General features: G+C 44.3%; 1 protein-coding gene across 2 annotated transcripts in view; it reads left to right on the top strand.

The window, feature by feature from the left end:
* Window positions 1–19,332, top strand: part of WDR36 (WD repeat domain 36) — a 580,433-nt gene that overhangs the window by 71,887 nt on the left and 489,214 nt on the right. For both annotated transcript variants that reach the window (XM_085632587.1, XM_085632588.1), the window contains exons 5-6: window positions 774–906; window positions 7,781–7,835. In XM_085632587.1, the coding sequence (XP_085488713.1) occupies window positions 774–906; window positions 7,781–7,835 (188 nt within the window). The remainder of the gene's footprint in view (window positions 1–773; window positions 907–7,780; window positions 7,836–19,332) is intronic.

The raw sequence follows: 19,332 nt of genomic DNA on the forward strand, positions 1-19,332 counted from the left end.
AACCCTGCAAGTACAAGACAGACTTCGCGAGATTGACAGTCATACTGACAGAAGTGCCATAGGAACTTCATTTTTATATCTTTGCGGTCCAAGGCAGCCTGCCTGCAGGTTACCACTTACGATCTTTAGGGATAAGAGAATAGAATGCAAAAGATTCTGTTTTAAGTTAGGTGGAATAGGATTTGTTGGATTCCACTTTTTTCACTTTTTGGCAGTTTATTTTACCACCGTCCCTCCACTACGGCATAATAGTTCAGCACAACATATAACTCAGTGTTAAAAGCTCTAGACATTTTTCAGGGTATATTAGTTGATTACTGCAATCCAGTAAAATAATGTGTTAATCTTGAATGGTCAGATTGAGAGTGGCTGCCAGTTATAATTGAAAATGTGCGCAAAAACTTTGAAATACTTGCCACCTTATCCTAGTGGCCTGAGAAGAGTCTATCGAACATGCTGTACATAAAAGAACCCACAGTTTAACTTCAGTATTGTTTTTGGAAAATACTGATGCCTCATGAATATTGCTGAGCTTCAAGAACATACAGACATATTGTGCATATTTATCTACAATGGTATTTCACCTTTATATGTCTGATTCAGTATTGGTTTTTCTGGTATGGAACCTGTGAACAGTTTTCATATCGTCACATTTCATTCCAGTTTGAAGTGCTTATGTGCACACAACAATTCCTGCACTGCTGCTTTGAAAGTTTATTACCAATATGTGGGCCATTCCATGTCAGCTAACTGGATCTCCTTTATCCTTGCAGAAGAATATCTACAGTTAAACTTTGACAAGAATGTTTTCGCTGTATCTGCCATTATGCACCCAAGCACCTATGTGAACAAAATTTTGCTTGGGAGTCGCCAGGGAAGCCTGCAACTGTGGAATGTTAAGTCCAAGTAAGAAAATGTGATCCTGAGGACATATTATTGAGGGTGCAAACATTTCTTTGGAATGGAACAAAAGTGGTAAAACTTAAGTATGATTGTACACTTGTTGGTTGTCTGAGTTTTTCCCACTCAATGAGAATACTTCACCATCGGCTATCTATGCAGCACAAGTTGTGAAATGTCACTTGCTGTGGTCCTTGTGAAACAGAGTTCATGCTTTCCTTTCTATATCAGACTTTAAGTAATGCATACGCTTGTTTTTGTAATACACATCGTTCGGGTTCTTTGACTTTGTTGCCATGCACTCATTGAATGACTCTATTATCTTGTATTATTGTGTCCTCTTCTGAAGAATGGCAAACAGTTAATTGCCAGCATCAATATCTTAGACAAAAGATCGCTGAAATTACAGGGAATCCAAACCAAATATAGATAAATGCCCCAAATCAATATGTAGCTGCAGGTTTTCAGCTAAGTTAACTGCTTTTATATTTCAACAAGTGATCTACATCACAGGTTCTTTGATGTTACCACACAAAAATCCACATGCCCACACCCTCACATCTGCATCCAAACCCACCCTTTCACGTTTTGGTTTCAGAAAATTTGAGAACACATTGTATCCTGCTAACTTCACCCCATCAACCTCACAGAAATGCACTTCATTTGTTCCATGTTTCTTTTAATGCACCTTACGTTTCCTTATTTTTCTTATTTTTCTTGATTGTCTTGCAATACTCATAATATCCAAACTTACTGTTCCTCTCCTGTTCATCTGCCCCTGGTTCAGCATAGTAGTCCATCACTCAGTAAGTAATTGTAGTCCATCACGCAGTAAGTCTTCCAACCAATCTTTCTGCCATGGGTTGTATAACACCGAACGGGGATGCTCAACACCAGCATAAATATTATAAATACGCTTGTTTTCACATCCTGAAAGGCTAACAGACATCACCTACACTTCAAGGTAGGACACAAGTGCTTTGGTTACCGTGCTTTTTGGCTTGACCGGTGCCCCCTCAGGTGTTCACCAAGGTAATGTTGGTAGTTGCTGACCACCTGTGGATGTCAAGGGTACATGTCTTCCCCCATTCTCGGCCACTGGCTGTTAAAGGTGAGCTTGCCATAGTTTTTTTTTTTGAAAACTTTCTTTATTGGCATTTATATATAGTATAACACGCGGGCACAGGCGATATCGCCATTATCACATAGGGTTACATTTCGAGTGCACCCATGCAGTCCTTACGATCTTGCAGCCTTCTGGCCCCTCAAGCCGTTCGTCGCTGTCCTGAGTGGGGCCGCAGATGCGTGCCCGGGCCCAGCCTCTGGGTGCACCCTACTAGAGCGCGCCATGATCGCCTCGCCGCAGGAGTGCCATGCAGTAGGACTAAACCCCCCGTGAGGGGCGTCGCAGTGGCTATAGAATTGCAGCCATTAAATAACCACGAACTAACTGGGGGCGGAGAAACCAGGGAAAAGGGGGGTGAACTGTGTCGCCCTTCGGGAGTACTGGTAGCTGCGCGCTCATATGCTGGACCATCGTGTGGGAAAGGGTCGGGGCGATCGCGGAGATGAGGAGGGGGCGGGAGCATCCAAAATGGCCTATGAGGGCTCTAGTTGTGGGGCCTGTGGTGACAACCTCTGCGGGACCCCGGGATCTTGGCCTGCCTGTGCATTACCCGGGGTGGACTCCGGTGTTGCGGGCGCCCCCAGGTGAGCTTGCCATAGTTCGTCATAGAACAGACCAAATGCCTAAGTCATACCTGACTCCTTCGCAGAGGCTTCTGTTCCTCTGAGCCATCCTGGATTCATTGCACTTTCAAGCCTCTTACAGACCCATGTGTCCAGGACATTGTCTAGGATCCCGATGTTTCACCCTTTGTACTGGCTCTCATTGAGGATGTCTAGGCATCCTGCTCATCGACCTTGCCAAACACCGCATGCAAACTTTGCAGTTGGTCCTGAAGCCCAGTGGACGCAGCCCCAAGGGAGACTGCCAGACTCCATCGAGCTGTTGGAGGAGACTGGAAAAGACCTGCAGTTGTACCAGAGGCAGACTGCTCTCCCTGTCCCATCCAGATTTTACTGTGGTGACCAAGGTGTTTCTACTGCATTGGGAAGTTAACTTGGAGAGTTGGAGATCAGAGCACTCTGGTCTTCAGTAAAGACCCACCTCCACATAAATTTGCTGGAGTTGCAGGCAATGTGCTTGGTGTTGAAGTACTTTCTGCCCTCCCTTAAGGGGTGGCTCGTGCAGGTTCTCACAGACAACACTACATGCCATGTGTTACCGAAACAAACAGTGCGGTGGGGTCTAACTCTTTTGCCAAGAGCTTCTTCATTTCTGGAGCTGGCTGAATTGTCGGGGGATTTCCCTGGTGAGACACCTCCAGGAATTATCTTTAAATGCCAGACTGGAGTAACGTTTCTGACTACACCTTGGGGCTCACAAATGGAATTTGCATCACAGGGCATCTTCTGAAAGTGAGGTGAACTATAGCTCGATTTCATTGCAAATGCAGAGAATGTGCAGTGTCAACACTTTAGTACTCTGGCTTTCCCAAGAATAATCTCTTGAGGTGCATTCCATCTAGAGTAGAGCCTGGGACTCCTGTGTACCATCCCACTGCTACCTCTCCTGCACTAAGCTCTGTAGAATAACTGGGCCCAAGTCATCCTAGAGGCTCCAGATTGGGCCAGGAGAGTGTGCTACCTGGAACCTCTTGGATGAGCATCTGTTCTTCTATTAGGCTACCAATCTGGGAGGACCTCCTTCTGCAGCAACAGCGTAGGGTCCTGCACCTGAGCCTGCGCATCCTATAACCTCCATGCGTGGAAATTGAGCAGTGACAGTTGATTGCCTTTGATCTTCCTTCAGAGGATGTTGATGTAATTTTATCAGGCAGGTGCCCTTCAGTGACATCTGTGTAAGCAGTGCTCTGTGACTTGTGGCTTGGTGCCCATTGTAGGCAAAAAGGTTGAACTTGTTTTTTGCTTTGGTTTTGACCAAGCAAGATGTTGCTGTGGGCACAGCTAAAGGTTATCCTATCTTCTATTTCCTTTTTATGGATACACAACCAGCTGTCTTTATTCAAATCACTGATTGTGATACATTTTCTAAACATTTTACAGCATGTTTCCATCTAAGCCTTCATGATGCCACAATGGAACTTGAACCCGGTTCTCGCGTTTGTAATGTGCACCCCTTTCGAACCAGTACACAGTTGTCCATTTTGCCTACTCACACTAAAAACGGGCTTCCTGGTTGCATTAACATCCATATGTAGGGAGAGTGAACTTCAGGCCCTTTCGGTCCAGCCTCCATATACCATATTTTTTCCAGACAAACTGGTGTTAAGGACGTGAGCTGCGTTCCTGACAAAGTTGGTGACTCCTTTTCATGTTAGACGAGCCTACACACTTCTGACTTCCTTTGCTCTGCTTCATCTTTTGAAAGAGAAAGCAAGACTCCATTATTTAGACCACAAGAGGGCACTTAGTGTTTACATCGATTGTTCACCTGATGTTCTTTGATGCAATCAGCTTTTGTGGATTCTCTATAGCGAAGAAGGACACGGTGGTGCAGAAACGGACCATCTCTCAATGGATAGTCCTCTACATTAAGACCTGATGCACACTGGCTAAGAAGAAGCCTCAGGAAGGACTAACGGCCAACACCACTAGGGCCAAAGCTCCTACTTCTGCATTTGCACATGGAGTGCCTGTCCTGGATATTTGTCAGGTAGCTACGCTGGCATCTTTGCACACATTCATGAAGCACTATTGCCTCAACAGTTGGGTCCATTGCGAAGGGTACTTTACCCCCTCGGAACTGCAGAATTTTAGTCTTAGCCATTCAACAAATTTCCCAGGTACTGCTTTGGTATCTATTCACAAGGTGCAAAATCTGGGATTGAAAGTATCTATCAGAAGAATAAGCTATGTACCTTCTGTAATGCTCTTTCTGGTGGATACTCTAGCTAACCGCAGACTCCTCACCACTCTCTTACCTCCCCATTCTGTGGAATGGTCACTTCCATCTAAAGCAATCCCAATCTAGGAATCTGTTTACTGGTTCATTCTGTTTGCAGATACATTTAAGTGTTGGACCCGTAAGGCTTCACCATAATTGTCTCTCTTTTGTGAAAATGTTTTCAAACAATCAATCAGAGGATTGTAACCGCGCTACTCACCCGTGAGGGTCTCAAGGCGCTGAATGGGGAGGGAGGGGGGGTTCCGCAGATCTGTTTAGCCGAAGAGCCAGGTCTTGAGGGTCTTCCTGACGGTGTTCAGGGAGGGGGCGCGTCTGGTGTCTGCCCGTAGCTTGTTCCAGGTCTTGGCTGCAATGTGAGAGAAGGATCTTCCGACTGCTCTGGCTCTGGATACGCATGGTTTCGGCCAGTGCGAGGTTGGAAGATCGGAGGTTTCTTTTGTGTACGTGGAAGTTGATTCTGTCGTTGAGGTGTTTGGGTCTGTTGTTGTGTAGGCATTTGTAGACGTGAGGATTTTGAAAGTGACTCTTTTCTCCACGAGGAGCCAGTGGAGACTTCGTAGGTGTTGACTTATGTGTTCGTGTCGGGGGATGCCGAGGACGAGTCTGGCGGCAGTGTTCTGTATTGTCTGGATTTTGCGGAGTAGGGGCTTGTTGATGCCGGCATAGAGTGCGTTTCCATAGTCCAGTCTGCTGGTGATGAGTGCGTCCGTGACTGCCTTCCTTGACATAGGGGGGAGCCACTTGAAGGTCATGTGCAGGGTGTTGAAGCAGCTGGAGGTGACGGCGTTGACCTGTCTGTTCATGGTGATTCATGAGTTGAGTACGATGCCGAGGTTCTTGGCGTGCTCTGCGGGGGTAGGTGGGCTTCCGAGGGTGGTCGGCCACCAGGTGCTGTCCCACGCACAAGGGGTGGTACCGAGGACCAGGACTTCTGTCTTCTCGGCGTTGAGCTTCAGGCAGCTGTTGGTCATCCAGACAGCGACATCTTGCATTCCTTTCTGGAAGTTGAGTTTGGCAGTGGTGGGGTCTTTGGTGAGGGAGAGGATGAGCTGGGTGTCTTCGGCGTAGGATACGATGTTGAGGCCATGTTGTCGGACGATGGCTGCGAGGGGGGCCATGTAGATGTTGAAGAGAGTGGGGCTCAGGGATGAACCCTGTGGGACTCCGCAGGTGATTTTTGTGGGGTTGGAGAGGAAGGGTGGGAGTCTGATCCTTTGGCTTCTTCCGGTGAGGAATGATCGGATCTAGTCCAGGGCTGTTCCATGTATGCCTGCGTCATGTAGTCTGTCGACTAGTGTGCGGTGGGAGAGGGTGTCGAAGGCCGCTGATAGGTCAAGTAGGATGAGGGCTACGGAGTGGCCTTGGTCCAGGAGGGTGCGGATGTCATCTGTAGCGGCAAGTAGGGCGATCTCTGTGCTGTGGTTGCTTTGGAATCCGGATTGGGACAGGTCAGGGACGGTGTTCTCTTCAATGAATTGTCAGTTTCCTGTTGACTGTTTTCTCTGCAACTTTGGCTGCGAAGGGGAGGAGCGAGATGGGCCAATAGTTCTTGAGGTCCGTGGGGTCAGCTGTGGGATTCTTGAGCAGAGGTCTGACTTCTGCGCGCTTCCAGTCGTCTGGGAAGGTGCCTGTTTAGAAGGTGGTGTTGATGGTGCGTTGTAGTTCGGGTGGAATGGCAGCCGCGGCTCTGTGGTAGATGTGAGGGAAGCGGAGGTCGGTGGGGGCCCCCCCCGAGTGGATGCTTTTCATGGTCGAGGCCGTGTCTTCGGCCGTGATCAGTGTCCAGTTGGAGATGGTGGGCTGGCTGGTGTTTCTAGGGGGCGGGGGGCCGTCTGTGGCGCCTGGTGGATGGTGGATGAAGTTGTCATAGAGATTTTTGATCTTGAGGTGGAAATAGGATCCAAGCTTGTCGCAGGGGGCGGGGGGCCGTCTGTGGCGCCTGGTGGATGGTGGATGAAGTTGTCATAGAGATTTTTGATCTTGAGGTGGAAATGGGGTCCAAGCTTGTCGCAGAGGTCTTGGGATGAGGTGATGTCTGTGACTTCGCTGCGTGGGTTGGTGAATTCTTGAATGACACTGAAAAGTTCCTTGGAGTTGGCCAGGATTTTGTTGTGGATGAAGTTCCGCTTGGTGGCTCTGATCTGGTTGTGGTAGTCAGTCATGTTGTCCTTGTAGGTGGTGTAGGCTCCGTGTCTGAGGATGCAGAAGACTTCATGAAAGAAACTAATGACAGTGCGCATGGATGGCGCTTATATGCAGCTCAGTTTGTTATTTCCAGAGCAGAACAGCATTGCTGTGGAGTTTCACAACGTCACTTACCGGCCCCCAGGAACACTTCTTTTAAGTTTTCTGGATTGAGTTCGATGCCTGGAAAAATTCAGGTGAGGAATCTGCGACTGGATAGTGTACTCACCAGAAAGAACATTATGCAGATAAATAGCTTGTTCTTCATGACTGTGCTCAGAAGTCCATAATCGGATGCTCTGTGAAACATTTAAGTAGGGGACCCATTAGGCTTCCGTGTAATTGCCTCTCTTTTGGGAAAATGTTTTAAGCACATTTCTGTAGTAAAAACATGCAGTGATTTTACTGTCTAATTGCAACGCCATGGTTGCTATGAACACTTAAGCTTGTTGCCATTCTTGGGTTGTTTGGTAAATCTGGAAGTTGTGCTAATTTAACAAGCCTTGCAAACACCATGGACTCATCACAGTACCAAGTGCAAAGCAATCACAAGATAAATGTGAAAAAGGTTGCAGATTATTAAACATATGATTGAAGAACTATTTGTAAAAGTAATTGGCTTGTTTTATTTCTAGCGAATCTTGACATTACTGTGCATGTTGTTTTAGCAGCACTGTAATCTTTCTTTTCTTTCTCTCCGTGTAGCAAACTATTATTCACATTCCAAGGATGGGAGTCTGGTGTCACGGTTCTTCAACAGGTTAGTCATCTTTTTCCTAAAAAGCGCTCTGAAAGAAATCGGTCATAGCTACAGTCTTAAACATGAGATGCTCCCTCTACTTCCATGGATTACTAGTGGCATCTCTTAATAGAAAAAGGCACACACTTTAAAACCTGAAAGATTCAACATGTACCATCTACCTGTGGCATTGTTTACTTTGTTGAAAGAGCACATAAATTAAGATATTGGTTTGCCCAATTAAAATATTTCTCCACAATGTGGGAAAAATGTACATCTCCCAATATTGCTTGAGTTCACCCAAAATGTTAAGGGTTTACTGTGCACACGTAATGTACATTTGCATAGGGCTGTGAGATAATCATGTGCCTTACATCTACGCTGTGTCACCGTGATTTGTTTCCTTTAGGCCTAGCCAGCGCTGTCCGTGTTCCTGAACCTTTCAGTCCTAAGTTGAATGAGGCACCATGTTCTATAAAATTTTAATCAAGTGTATTTTCACTGTAACTTCTATGCTCTCAAGACCAAAGTTTGTCAGATAAGATGCTTTTGTATGTTTCGTTTCTGAATTAGTAGTGTCCTATGATCTGTATTGCATTGTTCAGTTCTATGTCTTGATCTACTTTTTTGGTATTAGCTTCGATATAATTCATTTTACCTTTGTGTCACTTTGTCACCTCCTTCTAGGGCGATTTATATCTTCTCCGAATATTTTGATATATTTTTTCAGACAGTTGTTTCCTTATTAATTTTTTGTCGCCATTTCTATTTTAAGGGGAGTACATTATTTTTGCTTCACTCTCGGTAGCGTTTTACCCTAGAGTTCAGTTTCCTTTTTGCTTGTATTATGTCTTCCATATATTGCATGTTGGCACTTCTGTTCCTCAAAGTGACACTCTTCGTGGTTGTAAAAATGACACGTAGCATGGTTGTGATTTTGTCAGTTTCCCCTGTCAGGGTACCCTTATTAGGTCGCAGCTGAAGACCTCTGGGGGACTTTTAGAAAGTTAACCTGGCAATGCATTCCACCTGTTAATTAACACTGGCTTTTTGGTTTGTAACTCATAATTTTTGGCTTTTTCATTGCTGGCTTTATTTGTTTTAAGATTTCCAGGTTCAGTTCCTCACTTCTATCGCCTAAAGCGTGTTCACTGTATTCTCCAACTAACTCCTGTTCTGTAAACAGGCCTTTAAATCTTGTTCTCATCTTGTTTCATTTGCTATGCACTCAAAGACCGAGGTCTAATGTCAGGCGCTGTCTTCTGAGAGCTCTTTTTACTTTTCTTTCTCTGACTTCAATGTGAGATTATTACTGTGACAATCTTACTGGATACTCTGGGTAGGAAAGAGTTTTGCACACCACAACATTTAAATGAACTGTGTAAATATTTCAGAATATATCCGAATTAGGAACACAAATGAAGTACATTGTTTGTAATCTCTGAAGTGTGTTGGAAACTAATACTTTAATATGATCAAATTAAATCATTATTTTTAGGTCAGTGGTTCCCAATCTTTGTGCCGTGGCACCCTGGTGCCCCATCAATACTAGCTGAAGGGGCTGAGCACTAATCACTTTAATGCATTTAATGTTGAAGGGTTAGTTGGCTTCAGTTAAACTAATTAGACTTAAACAGATTTAACCCCAAAAAAATCATGTTTATTATTATTATTTTAACTGTTTATTTGGGTTGTTTGCTTTTGCACACTTACAAGCATAGGGAATATATAACTGAAGCAATCGAAATCGTGTATTGCGTGGTATGTAGGTGGTCCTCTCTAATAATGAGGACCTTTCACTATCCGTGCAGGAAGGTTGAGATCTGTCTCCCACTGTCCGCGAAGGGATGCAAGTGTTGGTGATGTGTGTGAGAGTTGCAACACAGTCAGCCAACAGACTAAGTGTCTGCCTTGACCGAGAATGTGAAGGTTCTGTATAGTGAGGTGTGTAGGGGGCTCACTAGTGATGTTACCCCTTATGCACCTCTGTGCCCCTATAGACTTAGACTCGTAATGTCTGTGATTTGTAAGTGACATGCCTAAAGCTGGAAACCTAGTGTGTAATTGATGGCATGTTGAGGGAGGTGACCTCCATATTTTACTGTATCTCCACGTTCCAACACTACCAAAGTAAGCAGAACACACCTGATTTTATTTTGTTGGACTTGTTGATAATTTTGTTTTTTTTCCGAATGCATTTTACAATAATGCAAGTTATCAGGAAAGTACAGTTGTCTTGTCTCTTAAACTCACTAAGTGTTGTCAAGTATTGACATGTGCTTGAACCACAGGCACTTCCAGTACACATTTCTTCCAGTACACACACTTTTCCAGACAGGCCTGCTCTCTCCATGTGCGCAGGGAAGTAAAACACCATATACAGCATAATGCCAACATTTGTAAACAAGAAAGAGGGACGTTTAAAAAAAGAAACTGAGGAATTTATTTGACTTGCATTGAATTGGAGGCAATTTTAGGCATGAGACAGCTAAAATAAAGCTGTATGCCTTTAAAAAATCTTAAATCACCCTGCTGAGACAGGTGTGTTGGCATGTATAGAATGGATAGAAATCGAAGTGCATGCAAATATTCTTCAAGCGCAGAAACACTTTAGCAATGAGACCAACATGCATAGGGGTGCTAACCAGTACTGTTAGTGGGATAACAAAGTTTGAGAGGGTTGTCTAAAAAAGGCATGGACAAAAAAGGGTAACTAGGAGTCCGTTATTAGAGGTGGTGCCTTTCTAATAAGATATACTCTGCGTATAGGATTATTATGCCTTCATCAGCTTCATCCCAATTATTTTCTGGGAGAAAAATTTAATTGCTCCTGAGGTCGGGCTTACATTCCCACACCTGGAAAAAGCTTGGGAACCACTGTACTAGGTGATGCCATTTCCACACATTTTCATTGTGCACTGTATTGTTTTATTACAAAAAGTGTATGTCTGTGCAAATGTAATGGTCATTTCAATTGAAAATGTGTTGTCTGTAATGGCTGTGCGCTACCATACCATGCATAATCCGCTCTACACCACTCCACTCTACTCTGCACCTCTCCACACCACTGCAATCTACTTTGCACCACTCCACTTTACCTCACTCCACCCACTACACTCTACATGACTCTACTCTTCGCCACTGCACTCTGTGCCGCTTCATGCTATGCCTCTCTACTCTACCCTGTACCACTCGAATCTGTGCCAATGCACTCTACTTTGCACCACTGCCCTTTTCCCCACTGCACTGTACACTACTCCATTCTAGGCCACCCCAACCTACTCTGCACAACTCCACTCAACACCACTGTAGTCTACTCCCCTCTGCAACACTGCACTCCATGCCACTCCACTCTGTGCCAATACACTCTACGCCAATGCACTTTACTCTGTATTACTCCACTCTATGCCCCGGAACTCTACTTAAATCCACTGAATGCCACTCTAATCTGCTCTGCACCCCATGCCACTGCATTCTGCCCACTTTACGCCATTACACTCTGCCATTCTTCGCAACTGCACTTACCCTGCACCAGTCCACTCTGCGCCACTTCACTCTACTCTGAAACTATCTGCTCTACGCCACTGCACTCTATGCCACTCTACTCTGCACTGCTTCACTTGATGCCAATGCTCTCTACACAACTGAATCACTCTGGCATTGCACTCTATGCCACTGCACTCTACTCTGTATCACTGTACTCTCTGCCACTGCTCTCTATGCCACTCTACTACACCAGAATGTATGGACAATCTTAAAAAGGTACACAGGCCTACTACACATGCATGTTATGCCACTAAATTGAAAAGATTTCTTCATTATTGTCACTCAAAACATCGATCCCTTACCAGCCGAAGTATAAAACATTGTCTGCTATCTCTTTCACTTACAAACTTTGGGTTTAGCTTCCACATCCATAAGACTACACCTTGCGGCTGTAGCCGATTATCTTCAGAACAGGGAATATGTTTCCCTATTCCAAATTCCTGGCAATAAAACCTTTATCGAAGGTCTTAAGAGTCATTCCTCCTCAGCTCAAGAATAACAGGCCTTCCATTTGAACCCCTCCACTCCTGCCCCCACCAGTTTCTAACATGGATGGTAACATTTCTGATCACCATCTCTACCCTTAGATGTGCCAGTGCCAGGCACTAACCTTGGAAAAGCCTTTCTACCAAATACATAAACAGAGGGTTGTGCTCTGCACCAACCCAACTTTTCTCCCACAGGTGGTTTCACAACTTAACCTAAATCAATCTGTTGAACTTCATTATTTTTCCCTCAACCCAACTTTGTTTCAGAACGGGTTCTCCAAACGTTGTATGGTAAATAAACCCTCATGTATTCTATTGACAGAACTAAATATTTTAGGAAAACAAAACCGCTTTTTGTTGCTTTCTCAAAACCCAATCAGGAAAAGCCATTTCTTAATCGGGCAGTGCTAGATGGATTATTAAATGTATCCTGAGATGTTATGCTATAGCTAAAAGGTCTTTAACTATCCCTTCTAGAGTCCATTCCACTAGGAAGAAATCTGCCGCTATGGCCTTACTTGGGAACATTCCTATTGCTGATATTCGGAAAGCAGCTACATGGTCCACACCACAAACGTTTTCAAAACACTATTGTGTGTATGTACTAACTTTCCAACAAGCTAGGTCAGACTTTTCTAGGTACGCTTTTCCAAACCACTGCAACTTCCACAGGCTATCCACTGCTATTTTGGGAGTACTGCTTTACAGGTATGCACAGCATGTGTATCTACAGCCACACATGCCTTCAACGGAAAACGTTACTTACTCAGTAAGCGTATGTTTATGTCATGTAGTGCTGTAGATTCACATGCGTCCACCCTCTTTCCCAAACATATCTAATAGTTGCAGTCAATTTAATATTTCTTACTTTCGCCTTTGCATGGAGATCTCTCTATACTGTGCGTCATTTCACATTTCATTCTCACCCCTATGCGGCAACACAATCTAACAATGAAGTCGATGATCATGCTGATTACCAGCAAAAGGAGGAGTCACAATACCTTGTAACTCGAAAGTCTTTCTTAGAAGAAAAACAACTTGCACACATCCAAGCCTAGATGGCAGGATTATGCTCAGCATGCACATTTAGAGCACTTCATGCCATGAACAGATGCTTACTAGGTAAGTAACATTTACCTTACTGACCCATTCCTCTATTATGCGATATGCCCACTGATGTAGGTAGAGTACCACTTTTATGAGGGGTGCTCCTCAAATGCAGGTTGATTGCGCATTTGTCAATGCCTGCAGTAGGTTGGTTCCTCTGAAGCTCTGGAGCCCTGAAGATTTCTCGATTGGAAAAAGTCCCAATGCAGAATGGACTTAATTATTTTTTCCAGAGGTGTGGTTGATGTTTGAGTGGAACTTAGCTGAAATCTAATCCGACAGCATGAATTTGCTGGTAGGATACTTTTTCCCAAAAGATACTGCTGGACCACTGGAGAAACGGTTTCCAAACTATCTTTAGGTGACCAAACGACCACGGATGTACACTTTTAAGGCCTCCATGACCTCATGGGGGAAGGGGGCACTTAGGGACTATCAAGGTGCCAGGTAGAGGCCAACCGCAGGGTCCCGTCCAAGTCCAGCAGTTTAAGGAGAAAGGCCTCTTGCAGCTAGTTGTCACCTCAGCTGCACAGAAGGTCCGCCAACTAACCCTTGGAGTCCACTGCTTTTTCCTGGTTACAAGTGGAAAGTGGTCCCCTCGCAGCTCTCAAGTAGAAGGTGCTGTTCTTTTTTCTGTTCTTCCACGGGCCTAAATAGTTTTCTGAAGAGGTGTTTTGGGGTGCCACATTTATGCCTGAGCAGGTGTGACTCCTAGTTCTTCCCTAACCAAAGGGTTCACAATTCCCCTGGGAAACCTACCTACTTTTGTAGCAGATTCTGTTTGCCCTTCTGCAAACAATACCACAGTGCACCTTATTACCTAAATCCAAGATGGAGAAACCCTCTCCACTTGTGCAGTGCCTGTGAGGACACTCACAACTGGTTCTGGGGTTACCTTTCGTCCCACTGGGTTTGTGGCAACCTGGCTATGGACAGCGCCTGGTTTTACTTAACATTTTCTTGTGGCAGTGCAGGCCCCTTTGAAGTTAAATCAAGTCCTGGTCCCATCACAACTGCAAAAGCCCCTCCCCACCCACAGGCCATTGTCCCTGCTCTGGGAACAGTTTTCACACTTCATTAAGGCCAAACACTTGAGTGACAGCTACTGGAGAACTAATGTAAAGGAACGAACTCCAAGCAGCAAAAAGTTCTAAATGTTATTCCACTAAATATTTATTCAAAATCCAGCTTGACCATTGAATTAAAGAGTGGTTGAATTATGTTTTTTTTAACTGGTCCCAATCTTGAGATACAGTATTAATATTTTTACCATGTGCTTTGGTTTTGGTAAGGATTTCATATTTTAGTATGTACTCTAGTTTTTCCTCATAGGACAGCCAGGGCCTTCTACAGTGAAAGTAGCTTCTAAAAGCTTGTCACTGCAAATACATGGTGACATTAAATTTCTACATCTCCCATTTTGAAATAGTATGCACCCACCCATGTGGGCGTCAAGGCCTTTATAATGGCAATTTATTATTAATGATTTTCCCCTGTCTGAAGGGTAATTTTGACAGGCCAGGCTGCATATCTAAACTGCAGTTGTCCGGTTACTGCGATAGGCCTGAAGCCTGTTTTCCTTTTCACACCAACGGAGGGAGCAATACGTGCTGCAGCCCACTGGTAACATTTAATGTTCTATGCCATGGGTGCATTTTCCCAAAAATATGAAATTTAAATAAGGCAGTCATGGGATTGCCCGTTTTTTTTTTTTTTTAAACATATTTAAAGCACATACGCCGGGCACTGAACAGCAAAACCTCAGTGTGCAGAGTCTAAAAACCACCAATGAAATTCAGCTAAAATGGGCGTCTTCACGCCAAAATGGGCATTTTCTCATTGTAGGTAATTCCAATATTTTTTGTTACGTAAATGTGAATAATATTTTTCCTGGATATTTGATGTTCACAAGGCATTATCGGAAAGGAGAGGATGCACAAAATGCGCAACTCACACCTCCTTTGATTCTCCAAGGTCTAAATTCTTCAAAGATGTGTGGGATTGGTGGGTTTTCTTGGGTGCTGGACCAATCTAGGATCACAAACGTGAGACATGGAACTGGTTGAATCACAATGAGAAGCAATGCATCCAGAATGCTAAACCAAGGCAGCAGTTTTTGCCTGTTCATGTGTGCTTCCGTATGGCTGCCCATGCATATGATCTGATCTCATTTTAGCGTAGTCATGTGTGGGATAGATAGATGGGTGAGAAGGCGCAAGCTAGCTCTGCACTAGGCCACAGATCACAGCTCCTCTGTATTCACGGTTTGAGAAAATGAATCATCCTTCCTAATTAGTGTCTCCTTTAAGATGCAGGATGGGAGTTTAGTCCCTTGATCTGCTTTTCCAGATTATCTCGAATGCAGATGGCTGCTAGAGGCCAGAGAGTGGTACCCCTTGGGTCAGGCTCCTGAATCTTTCTGCTTTTTCATTTTACAAAAAATATCCTAACCTAGATGGGCAAGGGACATTGCTGTTCTCCGTAAGGTAGATAGGGTAGTAATACTCCTGTACTGCTGTCCCTTTCCCGTGATGATCCTCACAAAAGGAGACCTTTTTTGGTGTTGTAGTAAAACCACACCTACTAAGAAGGAATGTTTTGGGCTTTAACGCCTCTCCCAAAAAGATGTTTGCTTAGGGATATCCATCTTGCCTTTTGCCCCCAGCCAATATGTTTGGGAGGAGTACAGTTTTTAAGGGAATAGCTTGCCTTTTCTAACCGTGCTTCTAGCTAGGAACTATAGCCTGTCATGCAGTGATCTTGGCCTCTTTCTTTGGCTCAGATAGGTGGCAAAAATATGCTATGCTAGCATCTTATGATGGTCACAATTGGTAGGTATTGGCCTAATTTGTCTCCCCACAGTATGGGAAACACTGTTGTGGCTGTATGGAATTTTGCCCCGTGCTAGGGACAGCTGCGACATCTGAAGATTAATTGTTTTCTGGTTTACATTATTGCATCGAGAGTTCAGCAGAACAGCATAGCCTTTGCAGAAATCCTTTTCACTAGGCATCAATGACTTTCAAAGTGGGAGCAGGCCTCTGCTGTAGAGGACTCCACTCAGTGCAAGCTCAGCAGCAACAAATTACCTTTCAACTCACTGTGGAGACAATTGGGGCATTAAACCTAGCCTTGCCTCTCTTATTTAAGAGGGAAGCTCACTTGGGGACAGATTGGTTGGTCTCCTTTATGCACCATTGAGAAGGACTGAAATTGCGGCTCCACAAGCACATAGATAGACAATAGTTGTACACTTATAATGGAGATACTGTTTCCAACAGGGGCCTTCTTAAAATAATTTATGCTTTGAGATGGCAGTAGAACAGAGGAGAAATCTTGCTGCTCCCGAAATCATACCTGCTCATGAATTGTGTTCCTGCTGAAGAAAGACTTCAAAAGATACTGCAGCCAAATATACTTTTCACACCCATAGGCGAGCAGATATTGAGGCAATGCACCGGTTTGTTCCCCAATTATTAACGATGGCCTTCAAGGTGTGCTAGAGGGGAGTGGAAAGACTTTAACAATCTGCTGCAGGGGCTAATAAACAGTCTGGTTTTAGTTCTCCAGTTCATAACTCCAGCAATTTAGTGTATTTTTAACAATACCCTGGTGGGCAAATTAGGAGGTGTTTAGAGTAGGTAAGGGGGGATGGGATTTAAAAAGAAATTCCTGATCTGCCATCCATCCTGAGAAATGACATAATTTTGGAGTGTGTGTGTATTCTGGGGTTCTACTTCGAGCCCCTATTTTTATCATCTGTGGTGCTAGTAGGCTTTCTTCTCCACTGGTGTGAGGTGGGATGGGAGATCTTGAGTTACACCCTTCCATTCTGTGCTCACCCAATTGTAGCAAATTGCCCCTTTTTGACATGGTCACTCCCACTTTTTGCCTGGTAGTTGTTGCACTTTTGACTGAAGTGCACTAGGTTCCTGCTAACCAGGTCCCCAGTGCCAATACTCTTTCCCTAAAACAAGTTAACTGTTCATTTGTGCCCTAGTTGGCAAGACCTTTAGCACCTCAAAGTCCCAATAAATGTTTTCCCTGGTGCATAGGGCATGGGTACCAAAGAAGGTCCGTAAGGCTGCAGCATGTATTGTGCCACTCTGGGACCCATCACCAAACTCTTGCAGACTGCCATTGCAGGCTGCGTAAAATGACGTACAAAAAACAAAACACGACGTGGCACACACGGTGTGTGCCATGCTCACAGACTCTGCATGCAGTATATTTAAGTCGCCCCTACAGCCGGCCTTGTAGCCCTAAGGCAGGGTGCACTATATGACATGTGATGATAGATCTGCATGAGCAGATATGCCCCTGTGCTGTCTAGTTCAATTACTAGATAGTACAACTGAACAGGGAAGCAATCTTACATATATGTACTGGGCACTGGTGATTGCGAGTTCTCCAGCTACTTGATGGCTTCACTGAAACCTATGGTGTGTGGTATCAAATATTTAATAAATCTTTATTGATGCCAGTAGTGGATTTATTAAGATATGCACCCTAAGAGCACTTTAGAGATGCCCCCTGAAGTCCTACTAGCCTCTTAGTGTGCTGGCTGACTGGTCTCGTCCATCCTATTAACTCAGACCTGTTTCTGACTCCCTGCAGGTGAGAGCCCACGCTCTGAGGCCAGAAACCATGCCTGCTCTGGACGAAGGTGTTCACACCTACTCTAGCAGGCTGGCTAGTGATTTAGCATCAACAAAAGTACAAAACCCTGAGGTCTAACAATATAATGAAATAAAAAATTACAAATGGGTAAAGGAAGTAAAGTACAGAAACACTCTAAGCCCAATAGATACTTCTAAGGGCATATCCCTATGTAGGACGTAATCCCTCACTCACCATAGGTGACGTGCTTCATCATTTGGGATTCTCCTCCCAGAGGAAAAACCTAGTTCCTCTGGGGGCTACAACCCCCTCTCTGAGCGGGAGGAGCTCAGGGATGTTTTGAAATGTAATAGAGGATGTTATAAATCCACAAGTGATGAGCTACTAATGTAAGTGAGGGGTGCAGTGCTGGTGAAAAACAAGTTATGTGAAAACTGTGAAGTTAAAACTAGTTCAAGAACGACAAAAAGGCTAGGCTTTCATCAGGACCAATTGTGCTACTGCAAAAATACAACTATGTGGAACCCCCACACAAAAGGATACGAATGAAACACAAAGTCTCTTCATGTGTCCAAATACTGGTGTGTTTCACCTTCACCTAAACACAAATCTAACATTACTTGGTATTAGTACAACACAGATAATGATGCACAAAACCAAAATGACAAAAAAAGGAAGAATAAAAATGAATAAAAGTCAAAATCGGCTCACCCGTAAGAACTGGGTGAGACACCAACCTCCGCCTGGCAACCGCTCAGGAAAGGAACACCGCTCTGTAAAATACGGTGATTATCAGTATTTCGAAATGCACATGTACTGCATATTGCAAGGGGAATAGGCACACCAATTCTGCTGTTCACCCTTAACAAAGCATGCTTGAGACTAACTAAAACTAGAGAGGAGACTGACAATTCAACCTTCATGGTAAATATCTACTACAGCGAAGACCATGGTGAACACAACACACATATTCAAATTGAAGTCAAAACAAAAGTCTGAACTCCCAGTGTGCTGTATAAAGCACCGTTATAATCATAGTAATAAGTGAGTATCAAAATGCATACCCAACAATAAGGTGGTTTGTTTGGCTGTGAAGGATAAACAAAGTGCCAAAAGTCCACAATCAAAGATAAAGCCTAACAATGTTTGTACATAATGCCCTATAGGCAATGTCTTAAGACCAGTTTAGCAGGGATCAACATATGGCTTCATAGTCTTAAATTAAGAGAAAGTACAAACAAAGGCTGAAACACCGCAGTAAAGCAGGAACAATCTAGAGAGGCTTACCTGTCCGTCGGTGAACCGGCGTAGCTGTGAGCCTGAAGCCGGAGGTACCGCGGGCAAGCGTCCTCTCGTTTAAAAATCCAATCTCGGAAAACGCTAACCAATAAGAAAGCACCTGGGAAAACGTCTCCTGATGACGAATGTATGTTCATTCATACCCATGTGAAAATAGAACATAATTGTATCGGTAACCAAATTGCGGGCAAAACGTAGTATAGATATCCTACGCGATCAGGGAACAAGGAAAAATCAGGAAAAATTCCTTGAAGCTAGATCGGAAAAGCCACTAACTCCGTGCGCATGCGCTGATCTAATGAGTAATGCGCATGCGCACTGGTGAAACACCAATGAACCAACGATAGCAGAGGCATTCAAGGGAAGTTGCACTCATGCGTGTTCAGGAAGAAATCCAAGTGCATAGAAAAAGACACAAAGTAGTTCTAGGACGTTGGAATGGCCCTATGTAAGGGTAA

Source organism: Triturus cristatus, chromosome 2_1 (assembly GCF_964204655.1).
Source record: "Triturus cristatus chromosome 2_1, aTriCri1.1, whole genome shotgun sequence".
Classification (NCBI taxonomy): domain Eukaryota; kingdom Metazoa; phylum Chordata; class Amphibia; order Caudata; family Salamandridae; genus Triturus; species Triturus cristatus.